This window comes from Scomber scombrus, chromosome 21 (genome assembly GCF_963691925.1).
Source record: "Scomber scombrus chromosome 21, fScoSco1.1, whole genome shotgun sequence".
Lineage (NCBI taxonomy): Eukaryota > Metazoa > Chordata > Actinopteri > Scombriformes > Scombridae > Scomber > Scomber scombrus.
In genome coordinates, this window is record NC_084990.1 from 14,316,074 (window position 1) to 14,340,100 (window position 24,027).

The following is a 24,027-nucleotide window of genomic DNA, read 5'->3' on the forward strand; positions in this document are numbered from 1 at the left end:
AATCCTACTAACAGGTATTATCTGTGCATATAAAACCTGATACAGATTACTCCACTGTGTCATAGAGCAACAGAATACTGTCCTAAATCTATTAAAAACCCTTAGTGAGTCACAATGTTGCACTGGGTGACATGTTCCTTCATTATAATGAACACAGGCACTGAATTTTATCTGAAATCAGTCTCACACACGTCCTGCTGTTATAAAAACTCTGTATTCAATTATACCTGCAGCTGAAAGCAATATCATACAAATGCACTTTACTTATGTTTGAGTAACATTTGCTAAAACCGACAGTCCTCAGCAGTTATAGGAAATTATTGAACCTTTTAAGTGAACCAAATTATATATTTGTGACCTGTTTTTAAGGATTTAGTCCACATCTTCAGGAGTAACAAATGAGCTTAGGGCTGACTGCACTGAGCACTGAGAGACAAGAGCATAAAAAACCACAAAATATCACCAGCTTTAACCTCTAAGTGTATTGCACCATAAAAAGTGTATTGTCCTCCATCACCTCATTCATGGGAGACTTTTTTCCCCTGTGTGTTTTATGTGCCGATAAAAGGAACCAATAAACAGGATGTTTGATTTCTTAAACTATTTTTTGGGATGCAGCACCTTTTTGACTTGTAGTAATTTGAGGTTACTTTTCAATAAAACCTATGGCTCATAAACCATAATAAAAAAAAAACACCAACCTGATTCGTTTTCTTTTTCTCTTGTGGTTCAGCTTGCCTAGCTGGGGCAATGTTTTACATTCAATTCATGTTTTATTTTAGAGGCAAAACTAAATTCAGGCTGTAGTACTCATAATACCTCACAGTATAGAAAGTGTTGGGTGAAAAAAACAAATGACAGTTGTGGAGTATAAAGGCATCACACAGTCACTCTTTCTGACACACAATTCATAGTTCACTTAGTCAAGTCAATTTTTATTTATATTGCCTGATATCACAAATTTGCCAAAGGGGCTTTAAGTACCAAAAAACATCAGATTTCAATCTACTTGGCTTCTCTTCATCATAAAAATGCAGAATTGCTTATGTAGGGCTATTATCTGTGATTTAGTTTGGACTGCACTTGGTAAATGGACTGCATTTTTATATCACCTTTCTAGTCCTCCGACCACTCAAAATGCTTTTATAATACATGCAAAAATTCGCACACATGCATATGCTGATGGCAGAGGCTGCCAATCAAGGTGCCAACCTGCTCATCAGGATGTAATCTAATGCACATACATTCACACATTGCTGGCACAGCTATGAGAAGCAATTTTGGGTTCAGTATCTTGCTCAAGGACACCTTGATATACGGATCGGAGGAGCCGGGAATCGAACTAACTCAGCGTCCCCATTATTTAGGACCAAAACTTCCATTGTAAAAATGAGGCTAATGTGCAGCTTCTGGTAAAAGGGAATAAGACTAATGAGAGATACTTATTGCATGTTCTGGAGTCTATCATCTAAGGTCAGCTCACACGTAACCTGGTTTGGTGACAAATCTATGAAGCAGCTAGCTCATTAGCTAAGCATAATTCAATTAAATTGAAAGAATGCAGTTCTGTATGCTATGTAAGATATGATAAAAATGTAAGTGTCCTGATTCTCAAATTCTGGAAATACGCAACAGGAAACTTAAGAATTTTATGGAACGGTAGTCACACAGATCTTTGTAGGAAACCTAACCTTTAACACACACACATACAAAATAGACTAAATAAAAATGTTTTATTGGTTTTCCTTTTCTTAAAGCGTTAACAAGGTACCACTGAAGTTAAACGCATGCCAAGGTGTGCCTAAAAAGGTGGCAGAGTGAGAAGAAATCAAATGAGGGTTGGTAGAACAAAATGTCTTAATGGCCACAAGCAATCGTTCAAGCTCATTACAAGTAATTGAAAACATGCCAGAGGGATAACAGAGCTAAGAAAACACACGCGCTAAACTTACATAGTTCATCTGAAATAAATAACTTGTGGGAATAAAACATTACTCCCATTATGGAAACATGTTGTTATTGCTTTTGATATTGTTAAAGTGTCACACCATAATACCCCTTTTGCAAGGCACTTGGGCCGAGTGAAACCAAATAAAAACAGTCTGACAGGCACAATTACGTTATCAGACGTGATGACAGCAATGATAATCAAAGTAGTCTCAGGCCCATTTTCGGACAACAACTCATAACTCTGAAAACCAATCAGGGGAAATGACTTCCACATTATAACAGAATCATACACAAGAAAACAGACAACATATTACAGTAACTCATTGTCAGAGCATCTCTTTTATATTATGTTCCCTTTGTGGAGTGAAGATGAAGTCTATAAATGCCCGATGGAGAGATTCTAATAACAGGAAACATTAAAATACTTTTTAATACAATAACCCACAGTGTGTGGAACAAGCAGCAGTCAGTCGGTGTCATCAGTTCACAAGAGGTTAGAAAAACAGGCACTTTATTCATTACTTAGATAACAGTCGTATTTTATGGTCAAAAGGGCTCATTGTGTCATGAATAATAATAATCAAAAGTATAATCAGTTATACAGAGACTGTGAACTTCGTAAACTACACTGCTTGGTCTGTGGTGACACATACTGTACGCAGACAAATATTTATGTAAGCTTGGTTAGTGTGCCTGAAGGCACCGTTGAACCAGAGTGCAAACTAAACAACCCCACACATATATATGAAATATATTATTTAAAAAAATTGAAGATGTGAATGAAACAAGTAAGACATATAGACATGAATATATATTAACGAGAATAAGAGAGACAAGAGTCTCTGCATAGATAATGGTATAAGGACTCAAGTTTCATGTCATTTCCTCACTTCTACAGTTTTTCCCTGGACGGAGATCAAAGACATGATTCGAGACGGATTTTCAAAATCATATGTTTGAGAAAATGGCAGCAACCTGATATTAGCATTCATAAACAACGCTTGTGTGAGCAGAGGCAGAATAAAATGTTCTTTCTTTAAGTTTGAATTACTTATCAGCTCCATTAGACATGCCCCCTTTTTATTCCTACTGTTTATTTATTCCTGGCATTCATGGACATTTAATTTAGGTTGAAAAATAGTTTCAATCGTAAACAGAAAGCTTCCACTAATTTTTAAAAAGCAGGAATCTTTCGATAATAATTTGTTGACAGCATCTGAATGTAAATAGTCTTTGAAATTCACATCCAGCTGGTGGTTCAGGTGAAAATGTGAAGCTAATCATAGGCTTCGCTTTTTATATATTTATATATCTGGAATCAACCGCAACATCATTAAATGACAGAAAACCTGTTCCTACTCCTATTCCTCTTATCATCACTGACGCCATCATCACCACCTGCTGATTCGATTATCATAATTTCTTAGTTCCTCATTAAATCTACAAAGTTGCTTTTTTATTTTTAGTATGTAATCAGTTTTTTTTAACAAGACTTTCCATAAACACACAATTAGTCAGTGCAGCTTGTCCTTTTAATTTTTTTTTGCATAAATCATATATTATATAGATGTATTTTTTAGGCTGCAGTAATGTTTGCTGCATGCCAGGAGATGTTTGCGTTCTTATCAATAACTGTCACACAAGGTCAATGACATTACAGCTTTGATGTGCACTTTTTCATAGAGCGCCTTTTAAACTGATATTCCCCCGAAAATCAGGCTTGTAAGAATTGCTTTTTTTCTCGAAAGTGACAGCTCCGTCAGAAACAATCTATGCTTTCTTCTTCCAGAGGTGTGCACACAACAGGGGTCTGAGCTAGCTGAGCCTGAAGGAAAAGTGACGTGTCAATGCTACAGAGGGTGTTGATTTCTGTGGCTGTTGTGACTAATACAGAGATGGGGCTTTAGAAGGCATGAGCCAATGCTACAGTGACTTCTTTCTCTCCGGGGCTGGTACTTATTTGAAGAGGCTGGGTGAAGGAGGCTGCCTTCATCATACAGGCTTTACCTGCTTCCATACAGTAGTACACCCACACACTCAAAGTTAGGCATGGGGAGTTGTTTGAGTCCTTTACAGCTGCTGGGAGTTTGGTTGAGATGTAGAGTGGCTTCGACAGATCCGCAATGTCACCAGTGACTACCTGACTGTCTAGCAGCCACTCGTTACCTGTGAAAAAGAGGAAGCAGAAATGCGTCGTGTTAACAGTGTCAAAGGGACAAAATGTCTGATGCAATCTGGATAACACAGGAATTTCAAGTTTTACCCTAAAAGCTAAGATGAAAAATGCTTTTGCAATGTGGTGATTCACAAATGCAGCAGTCACAATGTGCCGTATTCTGAATGAGTCTGTATAAGAATGTCTGTCTGCTATCTGAATGTATTGTTGAGCATGGCATGGTGTACCCAGTGCACTAGGTCGTTACACAGCAAAGCTAAATGGAGTGCTCTAAAATATCCCTCACCCAAAGAACCCCACTGAATCAGATACAGTGAGGTGAGGGCATGAATTCTCTGCATCACAGAGGATATTTATAGAAACAAATACACATCTTAAAAGACGGGAGCGGTGAAAGATAAACGAAAGCTGAAAAAGAAAAGGTTGGAACTTCAGCTGTGAGAAAATATTAAACCAGCGAGACTGTCAGTTTCATGCCAGTGGTGATTAATGAAGCCGATGCCTAACATGAGGTCCCAGGGAAGCCATTTCTAAAAAGCCACTAAAAAAAATTAAGATCTGGCGTGCACTTCTAACTTGATCCATTAAAATTCCTGCCTCTGCACTGATCCGATCAACCTAAGTCTAGACTGGTTTTAATCGGACAGTGGTGGATCACGTAACATAGCCTGGTAGCTAATTATGTGAACCAAGGCATGTCCTCTTATCAAAATGTTCTAAAAATAGCTCACTGATACCGCTGACTGCATGCTGCATCGCTCAGAATGATGGAAACACTTTTGTTCCAAACCTAATGAACAGACCATCAACCCTCACTAGCACATCATCTCCAATCTCTTCACACTCTACCTTAGGGACAGACTACTGTTATACTGTCACTGAACAAAGATTTCTGAATTGTAAATAACTCATATATTCAATCATATAGACCATATATTACCTAAATGGTGCCTTTAGGAGTCCCTGACTGATGTAAGTATTCCTACATCCTCCAGCTGAGTACTATAAATCCCAGGCGTGGGCCCTCAGGGGGAGAATGTACTCGGCTGTACAGTGACTACAAATGGGATTCTGGCTACACAAACAGGTGAAACATAACTTCTGCAAAGCATGCAATTGATTTGAAAAAACAAACAAACAATTTATCAACGGATGTATTTCCTAAATATGATTTTCATGATATCATTGTTTGCTTAGCATGAAGGCACTCGTTATCACTTTTATCAGTATCTTTTGTTGTTTTCTGCTGCTCTGCATATGTCAAAAGTTATTATTGTAGTAATGTTTTACTGTTTCCTGTTGGCTTGTGCACTGTCTTGAGAATGCTGATATTGTTGCTATTGCTAGCTTTATGGCACTTCATTGGTTTCAGAACAGTTTGCTAAAGGTCTGAATTTCTGACTTCTGGAAGTCAGAAATGTTGATTAATGTGCATTGTCATGAAAGAAAACAGTCGAATGGCATTTGAAACCCCGCCCTGCAGACCTTCATAATGCTAGAATTTAAGGGAACTCCAAGCTGCGACTGGTTGGATGTGTGCAGGTGATAAAGTAAGCTTGGTTTGAGGTTCTCTCTTAAGCTTTCACTCCTTCCACTATTTCTGTAACTCAGCACTATGAATGCTTTTCAGGAAAGATTTCCCCAAAGTGTACACTGTTATCGCTGCATTTAAATGATTATCGCATGCCCCTCTCTGTGGCCCTTCACACTGCCTTCAAGTGTGGCCACATGGAACGGCCTTCTGATGTTGTCAGACGTCACTTCTCACAAATAGTTTTTTCCCAGCAGACCCCTGCCTTGAGTTTTGGCAGCTGACAGCACATTCACTAAAGCAGCCAATTCCTTAAGTGTGGAAATAGGATTTGTCTGATTTCACTGTAACTTCCTGCCTGTCATCTCACTTAAATCCCTCTGCTTTGTAAACTTCACCAGGGGAAAGAAATCAACGTCTGCCAGCTGATGTTTTTCAAGTTTCATGTGACGAGTGTACGATCTTTTGACAAAATGATTACCCGATACCTGAAGATGCCTTTCATGGGTATGAAGTCAAATGTACTTAGAGGATAAATCTGCGTAAAACATTTTGTGACAATGATTGAACGTCCTCTCACCCTCAGCAGAGAGAGCCCAGAAGCTGGGGGCCTCGTCAGTGAGTCTGGTTCCTTCTGGAAGCAACAGCGTGAGTGACATAGCGAGAGTCTGGCCCACAGACACTGCTACTGGTGGCATCTCTTTCTTGGCAGCCGACTTAGGCAACGTGGGGGCTTTGGCAGGACCTGAGGGCTTTGTAGGTGCTGAGTCTGTGCAGACCGTGGAAATGGGGAACTGGAAAGGAGAAAGATTTGGGTGTTTGGATTCATGAGGAGCAAGGAGAAAGCTATGGTCACATCAAGGAAAATGTCCTTTCCTTCTATTCTTTTATCCATTTCTAGTAAAAAAGCTTTTAGAATAGATTAATTACAGACACGCACAAAATATGAACACACACACACACACACACACACACACACACACACACACACACACACACACACACACACACACACACACACACACACACACACACACACACACACACACACACACACACACACACACACACACACACACACACACACACACAGGTCTGACCAGTGAGACAGTCTTGGAGTCCAGGTCGAGCACTTTAACTTGGTGGTTGTTGGTATCAGCAACATAGAGAAGCTTTCCACCGGCACCGACACAGATTCCTCCAGGTTCATTAAAGCAGGACTTGTTGAATTCAGGACCCAGTGTATCTGCAGCCTCACCGGTCCCCGCTACTGTGATACACTGCTTTGTCTTTGGATCCAACACCTTAATCTGAACACAATCAAACAAAACAAAAAAAACATAACTGGGGTTATTTAAAAGATGGTCAACTCCTGTATGTTCCCCTGTGTGATCAAAAGGAGATAAAAGCTTTGTGTGTCCACTCAACAACCTAAAGGAACTCATTATAACGACAGAAGCATCGCTTCAGCTTTGAACCACAGCCTTGTGACATACAGCCATTACCTTGTGGTTGTAGGAGTCGGCAACATAGAGCAGGCTTTGTTCGGGAGCCCAGGCAACACCGAGCGGATGCTGCAGCTTTGCGTCCACCCCCTTTCCATCCACATCCCCGAAAGCAAAGAGGTTCTGGTTCGAAAAAGACAAAATGTTCAGAGCAGATCAAATGGAGATATAAAAAGGCCTAACTCTAACTTGTGACCCTTTTAAGGTCCCATCCAAATTTGTGAAACACCTCTAACAACACTTAAAGCATTTTTGGACTGAGAAAAGGCTCTTTATCCATCATCAAGTTAAATGGCTTTCTTCTGAAATTACAAACTGAGGCCATTCACATATACTGAAAAGGATCAGTTTCCAGCAGCATTAAACTTGAAATAAGAACATGAAAGCGACATTGGGGTTCATTATCTGAAGCGTTTCTGAATAATTCACACAAGAACCAGAACACAAGAATTAATGTTCCACATTTATACGAGACACCAGAAATACGACAATATCTTTGAATCACACCAGTTTCTGAATCACAGAGGAGCTGTAGCAAAAATAGCTGGATGTGTCATTCTCAAGAAGTTTCTAGGAAAAGTACATTAATGGCAAATGTCAATGAAATACTACAAAGTGGAACACATTCTGATTATGTGAGAGAAATTCTTTTAAAAACAACATCTCTAAATGTTTTCCACAAAAGTGACAGAAGCCAAATTTAGCAAATAGAGTTAAAATATATTTTTAGAGCTACAGTTTGTTTCAGGCCAACATGTCCCAAATTGATAAATTACTATAACAGCCAATCTTCAACCAATTTGTGAGAAATTGGGAAGAATTGAAATAAGTAGCTTTACTCTCTGTATCACTCAGCTCAATAAACAACAACAAAAAAACCTAGATAACAATCTTATTAAGGGTCTCATGATTCTCTATGGCTCAATAACTCACCACAGCTGCAGAGTTCACTCAACAACAGCAGCTGAAAGTGAATCCCAGAGGGTTCACTTGTGCTCAAATGTTCACCTTTGCTGCAGGAATGCGATCCTAGTTTCTGATTGGGATGCATTTATTAGCAGAAAAGTGAATTCTCTCCTCAGAGGAAATTAAATGCTTACACTATGAAGGCAGAAGAATGTATTTGGTGGTCCTGAAACATAACACGCACTGCCTCTACACTGTTACCTACTGATCCTGACCTATTGCCTCTCAGCTTTTTATTTGGTAAACAGGTATTTTAAAGGCTTTATTGAAAAAAACTGATAAAAACAAGATCAAGATTTGACAGCCATGTTAGCAGCCCTGTGAGTGGTGCTTCGAGCTAAATGCTAACATCAGCATGCTAACAATATCACAATATCAATGAATACATGCTGATGTTTAGCAGGTATAATATTTACAATGATGACCATTTTTGCTTAGCACGCTAAGTTTGCTCATATTTGCTATTTAGCACCAAGCACAATGTCGAGCTGAGGCTGAAGGGAATGTCATTAGTTTTGCATTGATTTGGTCATAAAGCCAAATATTGGACAAAGTCAAATTTGGACCAGATGATGGTGCTGGATAAGAAGTCAGGGGATCACCAATGTTATTACAATTCATTCAAATGGGGTGTGAATGTATGTCTACAAAATGTCATGGTGATCCATTCAAACGTTGTTGAAACTTATGACTCTAAACCACAAATGTCAATCTGATGGTGGCACTAGAGGAAAAGCCAGAGGTTCACCAAAAGGCATTAGGAACCATAGATATCTGTACAAAATTTGTACAGCAGATGTTGAGATATTTCAATAGATAAGCCAAACAGCTGGCAACACTAGAAGAAAAATCAGGCGATCACCAAAGTCGTTAAGTTTCATCCTCTAGGCACCAAAGACATCTGTACCAAATTCATCACTATCCATCACTACAAACCTGCTAAAAATGCTAACCTCGTGATGACACTAAAGAAAAACTAACAGGGACCAGGACTTGGGACCATGACTGTCTGAACCAAATTTCATGGCAATCCATCCACAGTAATTGTTGAGATATTTCAGTCAGGACAAAAGTAATGAACCCGCCCAACAGACATACCATCTGACTTTACAGCATTGTCATTCATGGAGCCACTAATTTGACTAAAACACTGTGATAAACAGTGGATAGAGCTCTATCTTTACAAGTACAAATGATTCATGGTCTTTACAAATGGCCTTTTAACAGTTTATCATTAATCAAATTCTACACTCTTCTAGAGCATGGCAGACAATTGGAAATCAATGGAGAGGTTGTAATGAATAGAAGACTTTACAGTATAAAAAAAGACTTGTACGAGGCCAGTAATCGAGGAGGGGTTTGGTGCATCAATGGATAGACACAACATATACTGATGCAAATGTTGCTAATAACACTGTAAATATATGAATGACACCTCAGACGGGGATTTAGTTGTAACAGCTTCAATCGTATTAGTTTTTTTTAAATTCACTGTCATTAATAACTTATGGGTCTACAGGCGTTAGACTTTCTAATAATGATTTTTGCTGGCTCACAGCCATGTTGCATAAACTGTATATGACTGGCCAGTTAATTACTCTCCATTCTCATGGGTGACTATGAGCTTTGAGCACTTGGGACTTTCCAAAAATACACCAATGTGGCAGGGGAAAAAACTACAGCAGAAAGGCTGTTAAGACATAAAAAAACTATCAAAAATTGTTTCAGGCTCAGCAACAAACAAGAGACACTGTGTTTATTTATGGCTTTAAATCAATATCTTCTATCTATAGAAACACAGCCCTGAAACCTTGTGATTGCCGAAGAGTTATCCAAAGCTTTGTGCAACATTTTTCTTCATAATTGTCCAAGCGGGTAGATTAATGTGCAGGTTTTACAGTGTGTGTCTGCTGCTGATGAATAGTGGCAGAGGCACAAAACAGATTGTTATTGAAGGTAATGCTTGAGGAGATTTGGACTGCATGTACACATATGTCTTTTGATTTTCTCCAACATCTTTACAAGCTGATGTTCACTGCATTGTTTCTTTTTGTTTTTACCTTTATTAATTTAGGGAACTTTCACTGAGAGGAAGCCTCTCTTTTGCAGGAACACATTGACACCTGGAAGCTGCCCAGTACAACCACAAACTGATTGGGGTTAAGGACCTTGCTAAAGGGTACCTCAGTGGTGTTAATGAGGGAGGAGCAAGTAGCTGCCTTTTCACTTTCCCTACCAAGACTTTGATCTTTTCTTCAATGTTATTAGATAAGGAATTATCCTATTACATAAACATTAAAAATGAAAGTAAAAACAAATAGCAAATATTGTCAGTAACTGCTAGGTATGGGAGAGTTAGTGAGCCTTAAAATCAACCAATGAGGGATAGCCATGTGTGATTCACTTAGCGCTTGTCCTTTCTTCTTCTTGTAATTGTTATAAACCACTTTGGAAGAAGGAAATACACTTAAAGAATCAGATACAAGAGATAGAAAGCAGTAAATTAGTTCTGATAAACAAGTAATTCCAACCATAAACTCATCCACCATCAACTGTTGTACACTCACCAGTGGGTCTCTCTCTCCCCCGACCAGCAACTTGACGGCTCCATCTTTCAGTGCCACCGTGCGGATGGTGCTGCTTTCACTGTCGGCCACATACAGGCAGCTCCAGGGCTCCTCTGGGGCTAAGGCCAGGCCTGAAGGTTGTGCAAAGCCTGCTTTGTGTGGATAGGCATTGTTTCGGTTCTCCTCATTGCCGCTGCCTGCCCATCGCACACACGTTCCAGCCTTGGACTCACTGTTTATGTTGCAAATATTCAATAATGACACAGCAAATGTTAGGGATATTAGTTAGATGATATCATGATGGAGTTCCCCTCTCCTGAAAATATGTATTTGTGGTTAACATGGATATGTTCTTACATAACCACAGGCGATTACTCATATAATCTTCGCTATAAAACTGGCATTAAAAGCATGTGCTTATATTCTTAAAGAAGAGTTATTAATGGCTTTGAAGGTTGGCAGTTGCAAAGTGGCCATGGTGGTCATGTAGCAGTCTCTCACCTTCCTTTTGGCAGTTTCCCATCTGCTAGGAACAAACCCCAGATCTGGTGGGTCCCTGCCATGGCTATCCACAGCAAATTCTCCTCAACACCACCTATACATGCAATTACACATAAAAACACACTTTGAGTTAAGAACCAGGACACTTTTGTCCCTGCTTTTGGCTGTCTACCAGTCACCCTCAATATCAACCAGATGTTGTGTTACTATTTGTTCTGAAGGGGGGAAAAGTCATTTTTGGAAAGTTTTAATTACATTTTTATAACAGCAAAATGAATATATTCATCATTTTTATACTATTAAAATGAGATATCTGTTTATATCTGAAAGCATATCACTTTGCTGTGATTGTTTGGTGAAGGCAAAGCAGTTTTTATGAGTGAGAAATGCCACTATGCAGGTTTAAGTGAAGGCAGTCTGTTTGACAAAGGCCATGTGCCACCTCAGATGCACACAGCAGAGACAAGCCTGACATCATGACATATACACAACCCTTACAGACGTACAGTATCTCAGTTGTATTTTTAATGCAGCACTGAGCTCAGCCCTTCTTCATCACATCTGCTGGACTGTCAGAAACATTTGACAACTCCAACACCTGACTCAGTGCCTCAATGTCAACTGTAATATTTTACAGTTCAAAAGGTGCAGGGCTGCTCTTTATTGGGTGAGCTTAATTATTCATGCAACATGGTGAATAAAACATGCATATGCAATGAGTGTTTGGATGTACTCTCAGAGGATAATGTTAGTGGAGTTAAAGGTCTGATAGCACATCCTCAGACCATGTGGTGATGTTTCAAAACAGCAGGTTGCATCATCCATCATATCTGTGCAAAATCTCTGACGAGGACTGATTACCTCCTGCTTCTAGGCCGAGTGCAACAGCCAAATAATGGCGCTAATGGCCCACGTAATGTCTGTACTTTAAATTCACTATGATTGACTATGATCGATCATTCAATCACCACACCTGTTCTAAAATGTAAACTGCTGATGAGTACAGTAGGGAGAGTAAACCACCTAGTCTAGATGCAAACTTTCATCTTTTGTTTGCTTTAAAGAAGTACACAATGTCAGACGAACAGTCCAACACGTGCTCAAGTATTACAAGCCTAATAGTAAACAATTTTAACTCACAGCAAGAAAAATATATGACCATGACTTAATAACTTAAACTAAGAGTTTGTTTGCAATCTTTCTATTGTGAAATAGTGAGAAGTCTTGAATCTGTAATATTGCATCTTTAACAAATACATAATTCACTGAGAATGGCTTGTATCAGGGGCGATTTTAGACCCTTTTTATGGGTGCTCAAGTACCCCTAAATTGAATCCCAGCACCCCTAAAAATAAATAAATTATTGTATTTTTTAACCTAAAAATTAATTTATTTTTCATTATTATCATACATTATAGTAGACTAGTACTATGTATTTATATTTCTTGTTGTAATTTACGTTATCCACTGAAAGTGTGTAAGTTAGCAGGGGGTTTGAACACTTGCAGCGCATTGTATGTAAAATTCTCATTAGGAGCTGAGCCCCCCTAAAGGTCTGATCCTAGGACACTTCTGAAGTGCAAAATGCAAAGAAAAAAAAGCCAAAAAACAATTAGGCTGGTATATTGCATAATTAACTTGCATTTCTATTAGATACCACCCTTAACTGCAGAGTAAGAAAATTAACAAGAACCTACAAGACTTGTTAAAGACTGTGTCTGTCACTGTGCTCTTCTCAACCAAAAAATAGCCTTTGTTGTCTGAGCTCTGCAGGTGACGCATCTGTATGTATGACAACAAATCTTTACAGACTAAAATGTCCACAGATAGCAATACAGTAATATTTAGTGATAAAAAGTCTAAGAGATTTAAAAAGATGAGTTTGAAAAAGCTTTCTACTTTGATAAAAAAAAGGCTCTGCAAGGTACAAAAAGATTAATAATAGAAGAACTCTGAATGCCTCTGGCAAAATAATAAAGCAAATCGTTAGGATGGATTGAGCTTTGATTTTTAAGTGGAGATTACTTTGTGAGAATATTAAAGACCTTGTCGGCAAGTTTGTGACTTGCAAAGTTTCCATTTATGATTGTTGATTTTTATCCTCAAGCTGCTTCTGTAGAACTAACATGAGGCCTTTTGAGTTTCCCCCCATGATTTAAATCTTACAGATTAAAAAGTCTCTCACAATGACTCACTAAACTCATTCAATTTTCTATACGCCTCTGAGTACCCCCAAACATATTGTTTTATTTGTGCACTTCTTCTAGGTCATTAGGTTCAGAAATATCATCTGAAAAACAAATCCAACCCACCTAAAAAAAACCTTTAATGGTCTGTGTACATTTTTGGTGTACACTGGACTTGCACCGATTATGCAAGGTGCAAATAATCCCTCTAAAAGGTGTGATCACACCAGAATCCACACCCTCGTCTTTTCAAAGGAAGACGGGGGTTGAGTAATTTCCTGTTGTGCAGCTCAATCTGACTGAACTCTGACCTGCAAAGCAGTGAGACTATGCCTGAGGGAAGGATGGGACTGACCTCTCTCTAAGGAATGTATACATTGTTTGTATTCTTATCTAAAAAGGTGCAATGTGGAAAGAATACAAACAGCGGATTAGCAGGGACTCCATCAGCAAGAACAGGCATCGAGGCTTAAGACAATATAGTGTCGACCTTAATATAAACGATAATATAAACGTGGACCTTCAAATCCCTGTTGGACCTCGCTACAGGACTCACCGGCAGAGCCAAATGTTAGATCCCAAGGAGAGCTGATTGGCTGTTGAGGTCCCATGGCTCCACCCTCTTTGTCTGTGCCTTGAACACCTACTCCAGCAAGGGTGCTGACTCGTCCCTCTAATAGGTCAATCTGACAGACAGATACAAGCACAAACAGGAAGGTGAAAATATAAAGACATACACAGAAAGAGATACATTTTAATTACAAAAATATGACCATTTTAACAGCAAGCGTAGAGCGCAACCTTTCGGATCAGGTGGTTTTCTGTGTCAGCCACGTACACCGTGTCCCCTTTAATGGCCAATCCTTGAGGGGAATTAAAGGACGCTTCAGACAGGTCGCCATCTTGTCTCCCACTTTCAGGCCCTGTGAAAGTAGTGAGAGCCCCATTAATATTATAAAAGTTTTGTAGGTCGTCTTAACTCCAGATATTCATCATTTTTCCATACTAAGTAAATGGATCAAAGCTTATTGGTCGGCTGGTTTTGAAGGATGTGAACACGACAAATAAACTGACTACAATTCTAGTAGATCACCAACTCTGCTGAGCTGTCAGATTAGAGCTTTGCAGGGAAATATGTGTATATTCATATTCAGCATGTTCAGGTATTTATCAATGATGTTGTGAGGCATATCCAAAATACTCAAACAATTACTTGTGGTAATTGCCTAATGAAGTGAGTTTTGGACATTGAAAGTTACTAAGGAACAGCAGTTCCAACTGTAACTCACATACTCTATTTTAAAAAGTATTTATCTTTCATTCACACATTACTGATAATTATTTATCAAAAATCTCTTCAAAAAATCTTTTCAAAAGACATCCTTACAATGTTATTGCAATATTGATATTGAGGTAATTGGTCAAAAATATTATGATATTTGATTTTGTCCCTATCGCCCAGCCCTGCTTACAGCTGGTGCACTTTCATTTTTGTAAGTGGATTGATTATTTAATTGTATGACAGTAGACGATGTAATCTCATGAGCTTATTCTGAATGCTGGATATCTGAGAGGTTTGATCTGTTTCAGGAGTTAAATGGAGGACTTAACCTTGTAAACCACTGCTCATCATTTGTCAATACAGAAAGAGAAAAAAATGTATGCGCTGTTAAATAATGACATTTCTTTTAACGATTTCTTATAATAACTCCCATTTTAAGATGCGCTTCATGTTTTGAAATTCTAAAGCAAACATAAATGTCTTAATTTCTTATACAGTACAAGTGTCGTGGGATGAGGTCAACCTACAAAAATACATGCATTACTTTCCCCCCTCATCTTGTCCACACTCAGGTCAGTGCCAGTTCCCAGTGTGTACAAGTCCCTGCTGCTGCCAACCTCTCTGTTGGTCTGGGGACAGCACAGACTACCATGTGGCTCCTCTGAGGGTTTTTGAGGCATGTGACTTATCTAAAAATATCAATATTTGTAAAATATTGTAAGATTCTCACAGATTATTACAACAAAAATAACATTTTTATCCACAATCCATCTAAATTGTCACATACTATGATACAAATTCCCTTGAATATGAAAGTGTGTCCAAACTTTTGACTGGTACTGTATGTTCTGTACATTCTTTCTTTCAAATGGCATAGATTAGAAGTGAGGTTGGAACATCGCAATACATTGTTTCAGAATTGAAGGTGTTAAATGTCCACCAACTCAGAAATAATGACTCTATGCTTACTAAAACATGAAAGGCATTAAGGTTTTCTTACCTCCTACACTGTGTAACAGCTGCCCAGTGAAAGACACCACCAGTATTCTGTGATGCCCAGTGTCCGCTATGGCCAGTCTCTTGTTGGTGTTGTCTACAGCCACCTTCCCAGGGAAGGACAGGATGCTGGGTGGCAGGGAGTCTCGGTACAGCTTGATGCCCACTGTGTGCTCCTTCAGCAGGCCCTGCTCCCCGTAGTGACGGAGGGCGCAGTCGGTGAAAAGCACCAGCCTGTCGCGGTGGCCTTCGCCCACCAGGAAGAAGAGCAGGTTTCCACGCGGGCCCACGAGGACCAGCGTGGGCCAGCAGGACACCTCCAGGTCATGCCAGAGACGCGCCTCGCTGTCATTCACCACTGGGTGGCAAATGTCATAGCGAAGCACGGCGCTGCGAACATTGTCCAGGACCTTAAAAGAGTAAGCGACAAATTTGGACCTATGAGTAAAAGTGTGTGAATCTGCTGAAGTGTTATTATTCAATGAAACCCTGCATACTTACTGTTGGGTCAGCAATAGTAACAACTGACTTTTCCTTTTTTTTTACCCTGGAGAAGGCTGTTTACCAAAATCTTCATTTGTTGATAAATGAAATAAATAAGTAGTGCAGTGTTATGTGCGGATTTCCCATTTTTTAAAAGAAATAACTGCACATCATATTGTATAAAACAATTATGAAAATCAGTCATTATATTAGCGAAATCACATTCTTCCTTCTCTACTACAAATACTATTTGCGGACATGGAAAGCCCAAAGACAGAGCCGCACAAATTATAATGTGTCATCATTTCACCAAGACACAAAAGCTTATGTAACTAATGAGCCAACAACTTTCCAAATTCATTTAATTTTACAGCAGATAACTTGATCTTAGCTGGAAATGTGCCTTAAAAAACACCTTAAAAAACACTGTCCAACAACTAAGGGACATGACTTTGTGTATCAAGCATTCTTTTCCCCCACAGACAGCAATAGGAAAATGGAAATGAGTCTGCCATGGTGTATTAAGTCACACTGGCTTCATAAAGAATGAAACAGAGAGGAGAGAAAAGAGAGACTGACAGCATCAAGAGGATTATCTAAAGATTGGAGCACATGTTTTAAAATGATAACAAAAATCATTCTAGACATGAAAAATATAGTCTGACCTGCTAAAATCAGATTGCCATGATGGTTTACTAGTGTATGCTTTCGCTCTTTGATTTCTCACGTTGGGAAAGAGAGCAGTTTATACTGGCAAAGGACTGCATCATACTTTATTGTAACAGTGTTACACATGTTTGTAGATACTTGGCTGTTACAGAAATTCAGCAAGGACATTATGTGGTGAAGCATGCGCCAAGTGATGATGAAAACGCTTACCTTCTCATTGGGGAATTTAGCAGAATGCACACCAACAATAACCAGTCCATCTAAGAGAGAGATGCAAAAGATAGGGAGTCAAAAAAATGTAAATACATGATTTTGCTCTGAGCTTTATTCCCTCAATTAAGAAGAAATGTGTGTGTTAATTTGGTTATATGATGACCGAATATATTGCTATTTATTCCACTAACCTATACTTTGAGTAAATGTGTGATGGTAATTGTCAACAAGTTGCATAAGCTCGATCAATAACGTTCACAAACATCACACACACAATCACACACACAGATGTCACAGAGGATTTGGTAAAAAGGAGCAGAAGGAAGACGGAAGTGATCTTCAACTGAGAAACGGAAATTCTTGAGTTATCAGATCTTTGACTCAAAAGCAACACACAAAGTTTAGCCATGTTCTCAGAAATGTATTAGTGCCTCAGTCATGTCAAAGAGAGTACATGAGCATCCCTCACACTACGCTTATTGTGCAGACAATGAGAGCCGTTGGCTACAATTTGTGATTTTCAACAAGGTTATGCAACTGGATGGCCTAAAAACTGCCGAAAATACACATTGTTGATCAGCATGCTCTGCTCAGATGACTTTTTTGTGGTGTTAAGCAGCCTAACATAGCAGATATCCTGATAAGTATTCTTTCCTGTTTCCTCTGCCAGTGTTTCCAATACAGGACTTTCTATTGAAACACAGTCACTTTTGTACTCATGTGATTCCTTCTATGAAAAGCTCCACAATACCGTATGTAAACAGAGCCAGAGTAGAGCGACAGGAATGTCCAAACTACCTCGTCATTCTGGGAATACTTCATTCGCATGGAATCCATCAACCTCCATTTAGATTCGATTGCGCAGGGTTTTTAAAGTTTTAACACCAAACCAGTCAGATTTCAAGTTTTCAAGGATTTCTTATATTGTAGGACTGCCAGACTTCTTTAAAGATAAGATGGTTTAAAAGGATAGGTTCACAATTTCTTCAAGTCTGTCTTGAAACAACACTTAGGGGCCCAAATGAACACTGAAGCATCAGTTTTGCTCGTTGTAATGATTCCTCCTGTTCGTGGAAGATTTCCTCCAAATGTGCGTACAATGTATGTGAGGGGAGAGACATAATCCACAGTCCCAGTTTTGAGCAAAAATGTATTTCAAAGTTTATTTGAAGATGAGATGAGGCTTCAGCTTTGTCAGACAAATAAAGTGAACCTCTTCCACCCCTTTGTAACTCAACAGTGTTTCCCTGATCAGCTGTGTGGAAGGATTGTAACAAAAAGATTGAATGTCACTAAAAAAGACTGTATTTGATTGATTGATTTGACTAATTTGGATCCTGAAGCCTCAAGCTGCTTCAAATGAACTTTTAAATATATTTTATGCATTGTGAAGGGATCTCTTTATGGCCAGCATGAACAGGAGGAATAATTACAGCAAGACAGACATGTATTAATATTGTTTTGGTCCCCTGACTATTGTTTTAAGACAGACTTAAGAAATTGTGAATCTATCCTTTAAGATGGTTTTGATTGCACACTCTCTCATGCATTGTACAACGGATCAGACGGGTGTTCTTTTTGAGCATGACCACATTCACCAAAAAAGACCTGATTTTTAAAAATCTATTGTCACATACATTAGATGTTCATATTCAGCTCACTTTTCACAGTACAAGTGGTTCAAGAATGTTTAGTGCCATAATCCTGTGGGTAAACACTGGGTGGTAAGACGTTAAAATACAAGACAAATATGCGATTACAAAGAAATTAGATCCAGTCTGAAACTGCAGTATACTCAGTAAAACTAACAGAACAGAAGCCAATCTCTGGTTGTGAAAAACAACTTTATAATTAAGGTTTATACATCCTGCACCCCCCTCACACACACACACACACACACACACACACACACACACACACACACACACACACACACACACACACACACACACACACACACACACACACACACACACACACACACACACACACACACACACACACACACACACACACACACACACACAAAAACAGTCAAAGTGTCCACATTTCAATTTAGATTTATGATGCACATTTTGTTATGCAACATCACAGACCACTTCAGGTGACAATAAAGCACACAAAAAGTCTTCTGTCCTCCATAAATGGACTCAATTGGACACTACATCAATGAGCCAGCCTCAACAGAAGTAAAAAAAAACACATAATTCCAAGCCCTCAAACACAATCTGCAGCGGATTTCGTCATCCATGGCCTCTGCCAAGGAGTACGGGCACAGATTGCAGTGACGATAGGTGGGTGTGGGGGAGTGGGGGAGGGGGGACTGTGGGAGTGACTGGACAGGGTGGCTCCCACACCTCACTGACCAGAGCAGCAAACAGAATGTACCCATAGCAGTGCCAAAGATAAGGCAAGTACGATAAATGTGTGGTGGAACTGCAGCGTGTGTGTTCTGTGCACACGGGGTGCCCAGCGGCCTGTCTGGCTCACAACAGAATTTCAAGCAGCACAGCTTCCTCAGATGATCCCCTGAAGGGCCAGCAGGATGCCAGAGTCAGTCGGATGTGATTACGCTCTACATGGAGATGCTATATAAAGAGCAATACAGTGAAGTACGACAGGGTACAATTATGGGCCCCATACTAAATGACACTGCAGCTTGGACATATTTTTGGTTCCCGTCCCTTAACAGCTGAGATAAGGGCCGTCATGCACTTAGAACACAACAACTTGATGTATTACAGCTTCTCTGGCCCAGTGAACTTACACGTTTCTGTGACGCAGCATGACACACAATAAGGTACCACTGGACATTTGTTCCCTCAGTTAGGCCTGACAGGCTGCTGCCTTTTTGAAGGCCTGATGTGCCTGAATCCTACAGATGTAAAGAAATTCAGCACAAGCACTAATATCAGCTTTTTCTTACTTATTTTAGCTATTTCATACCATAATCCACCTATTCTACATTGATAATGAAAACCGTTCTCTTCCTTGCAGTCAGACACTGGGTACAGTTAAACTGTGTCTAAAATCACTCTCTCTTTCTCTCAGTCACTACTTCCTGTGTAATACACTGAATGTTTTCTATAGTGAGCAGTAAACAGGCATGAGGGTACATACATTGGACACTACTTGTTTTTGTTCCATTGTTGACATTTTTGATGGTTTTATGAAGTTGATACATTACACATTAAAAAGTGAGGCATAAACATGATAGCAGTGAATATTATGCACAATATAGCAAATAGGGATTGATTCATAACTCAACCTGCCAGCTTTACTCTACTTCATTTCAATGTGTCATAGCTCTGTGTAGATACAGCCAATCCACTGACAGGCAGGGTGTATTTCATAGGAGGTTAAGGCTTGAAAATATACACTTGACAATTTAATTTTACCCTGATTTTTCTCGGCTATCCGGTGAAATTATTTTACAGTAAAAAGCACAACTGATCATGTGAGAAATATTCACAACCCAATAAATAAAAGACAAACATGAGGTTCACCAGTTTTCCTTTCTGCCACTTGGCTCGGATCGGTCTGATAATTGTGTTTTCCCAGATGCTTTCTAACAACATAATACAAATCAAGTTATTCTGTATTATCATAATGCTTTGCTTTTGCTTTATTCGAATAGTTGGAAGGGTGATGGGAAATGGTGCAGTTTTTACCCACTTGATGGAGGTTCACTACTGTGTAAATCGATAATTATCTCACATACAGTAGGAGTTTCTTCATGTATATTAAATGATCTATATAAGATTCTCTGACTTGCATTGCACCATCTCAACCACTTTAAAACCAACACAGACATGAACTGTTCCTTTACAAGCAGATGTCCATACCTTTGACAGAGCGTTTCTCTTCAAGCTGATGCAGGTCAGGCAGGATGTGCATGCAGTTGATGCAGCAGTAAGTAAAGAAGTCCAGCAGCACCACTTTACAGGCCAGCTCCTTGTTCAAAGACAGCGGTCCCTCTGTGTTGAGCCATTCCAAGCCTGGAGAAAATCACACAGGGGAAAATGATACTGTCATCTTATTGATCATGTGAAGCCATAGTGTCGGCAAATGCTTTACAGTGGTCATCACTGTCCTATAGGAAGGTGATGTTAATAGTCACAAAAATGCCTGAAGGGTGTACCCGTCTAGCCTGACACTGTGTTCATGTCACAAAGGGTAAAAAGTTGGAAAAGTTGATGGATCAAATCAATGATTTGGAAACGCTCACAGCTTCAGAAGTGTTATGAAGCTATTAAATGCCGTAAATGAATTTTGTAGATCAACATCGTGGCTGATGGGTTTTTCCATGGTTACCTCACATGAACTCTAGATTGTTTCTGATAAGGTTTGTCACATCGTCAATATTTTACAGTACACTGGGCACCAAAATCCAGCATGTAGTGCTTAGTATAATACCCTTCCCTCCAGATAAACATCTCTTAGATGGCATTCCTATTATTAATTCTGAATATTCTACTGCCTGTTTGAAACTCTTTGCTTTACTTGTGCTGCTTCCGAGGTCAGCAACGTCTCCTTTGAAAAACAAATTCTTAATCTTGATATCACTTGACCTGGTTTAAATAAAGGTTAAATGATAAAAAGAGTTCCGAGAATGTTAACAGGTCTTGTCTGGTGTATGAAAAGATGCATGTGCTATGTGAAATGGTTTTATTAAGTTTTATTCGTAAATAAGGTAATGCTCACCCAAATCATCTCACAACCCCTTTCTTATTAGTGTGGCCTCAAAAAAGGCTGGGATTGATTTAAGGTCTATGAGTAGAGGACATTATTGCACCTGGAAAAATCTAAAATATTTGACATGTCAAAGGTTTCTTTGACTATTCAAAAAAGAGATAGCTATTGGATACTTTAGGGAAAATCCCATTTTTTGACCACTCCTGTTGCTGTTCTGGAGAATTTAAAACTTTCAAAAGACATACATTGATCAAGGCAAGATACCTTTTTGCTGTCGTGCCTCAGTCTGTTAAACAGTATAGATGACTTCATGTTAAGCCAATGATAAAGATGAAATTATACATGCAAAAACCGGCTCCATAAATAGAAAACCATACGTCTGCTGTACAGTTGTGACCATGGTGGGGTTGAGGGCCCAGTTCTGGTCCCCATACAGGCCTGTTTATTCTGCTGTTGGATGTTCTACTGTAGATCACCATCTACTGGTGTGATGGGATATTGCCTACATGTTGCACCTAACGGAAAATTCAACCTGTTGCTATGGACAGAGGGTCCCATCAATTATCTGTCACTTCTATTTGAATCTTCTGATTACGTTTATTTTTTTTACAGCCAACGGCATTAGCAACACATTTTATTTTTCTATTACTGGCCGATGCTATTCATATCATGGTATAATTATAGCTGCTGTAAAAGAGAGTCATTAGTGTTATTACTGTTGCTTTGCAAATAAGATGAACAAACTAACCCTGCAATGATTAGTTGCAGCTCTTCTGTAATTATTATATTAATTTCTGAAATGTGAATATTTTCCAGTTTCTTTAGTTCTCTACGACAGTTCAGTGAATATTTTTCAGTTGTGGACAAAACAAAACAGTTTGATCAACATTTTTCACCATTTTCTGGCATTTCATGGACCAAACAACTAGTTAATAGAGAAAATAATTGACAAATTAATCAATAATTAAAATTATGATAAGCTACTGTGAATCAAGTAAATCAGGAACCATTTCAAAATGTTAAAAGGAAGAAATTAGTTTTTATAAGTACACTTAAATACACTGGAGGTGGATAAAATATTTAATATTTATTTTTATTATTATTTTATTATTTATTTTTGTGGTCACACCATTTGACATTTTCAGGAACTTACAGTAAACTTTACTTTTGGTAAAAAAAAAAATGGTGCAAATGTAATTTCAGATTACATAAAACCAAAAAAAAAAATACAAAATGTACATTTTAGAAAACCTATTTTTGAATTGCTCGTCTTGCCAACCCTTATTTGTCACTAACCCTTATAAGAGGTATTATACTGTTAGGGAGTATCTTGGTGAGGCATTACCATTTAAATGAGGAGAAAACCATTTTTCTTTAAAGCCACATGGATCTGTAGCTTCCCAGTGATGTGATGTGATGAAGTGATGAGAACAAAACTGTTGGTGCAAAGTTGCTATAATAATGCAACAAAACACACCATAGGAGGCACTGCTCCTTTTGAAAGTCCCACTCCACAGCTTCACTGTGCAGAATGATGTATGTGCACAGTTTGACATTTGAAGGCTGTCTCACATACATTTGTTGAATGTGGAAACTTTCTCTGTGCTCAGTGGAAATCTAAGTTTAAGGGGTGGGCCGACGAGAATGATTTGTGACATTTTACAAATAGTTTTGAAACCTTTTTGTTGCAACTTCTCTGACTGTGACATCAGCTGGTCTGGGTATTGACAAATTGTAGCAGGAATGTGATACTGTAAGAAGTGTATATAAATATATTAAAAGTCATTAAATGTGAAAAGAGCACAAGTGTTCATTAACTAACCCAGAGTATCCGGTATTAACAATAAATGGAGTTGTTGGCAAACTGAACTTATGATGGTCTAACCTGTCTGGAAATCGGGTATCTTCAGATCGTGTCTCTCGTCTAGTTTTCTCAGGTACTGGTAGACAAGATTTTCTTTCTCTTGCTGTGTCGTGGCGTCATCTAGGGCGCAATCCAGCTGACTTTGTATAGGAAACAGGGTGGAGAGGCTGCACTGAGACGCCATGTTTCCAACAACAACCAGGGATGTGTATGGGCGGTAACCCTAGATTTGCGAAAGATCTCGTGAGAGTGTCATAGATTTAAACACAATCCATGATTTTTCTCTAACCCTAAGCAAGTGTTTTTTGTGCCTCAACCCAAACAAACGTTAATTAGACAGTTTTCTCGCCATGAAATATAATTATTTTGTACAATGACAAACAATTCGTACATTGAAAGAACAACGCGTTCAAATCTCGCGAGGATTTCGCAAAAACTACTTG

The 24,027-nt window shown here is 38.9% G+C and overlaps 1 protein-coding gene across 1 annotated transcript; it reads right to left on the reverse strand.

Annotated features, from left to right (window-relative positions):
- Window positions 1-1,541: 1,541 nt before the first annotated feature.
- On the reverse strand, window positions 1,542-23,768 carry nhlrc2 (NHL repeat containing 2). The gene is made up of 12 exons (XM_062443014.1): window positions 23,606-23,768; window positions 20,871-21,023; window positions 17,023-17,072; window positions 15,665-16,070; window positions 14,184-14,305; window positions 13,939-14,068; window positions 11,197-11,290; window positions 10,696-10,927; window positions 7,163-7,285; window positions 6,758-6,967; window positions 6,238-6,451; window positions 1,542-4,116 (listed from the first exon to the last, which is right to left on the reverse strand). The coding sequence occupies exons 1-12, from the start codon at window positions 23,766-23,768 to the stop codon at window positions 3,854-3,856; spliced, it is 2,160 nt and encodes a 719-aa protein (XP_062298998.1). The 3' UTR covers window positions 1,542-3,853.
- Between the last annotated feature and the right edge of the window lie 259 nt (window positions 23,769-24,027).

Coding starts and splice junctions, on each gene's coding strand:
- nhlrc2 (XM_062443014.1), bottom strand. CDS start 23,768: ATGGCGTCTCAGTGCAGCCTCTCCACCCTGTTTCCTATACAAAGTCAG. Junction 14,069..14,183: donor AAAACCACCTGATCCGAAAG/GTTGCGCTCTAC, acceptor TCTGTCTGTCAG/ATTGACCTATTAGAGGGACG. Junction 6,452..6,757: donor ACTCCAAGACTGTCTCACTG/GTCAGACCTGTG, acceptor TCTCCTTTCCAG/TTCCCCATTTCCACGGTCTG.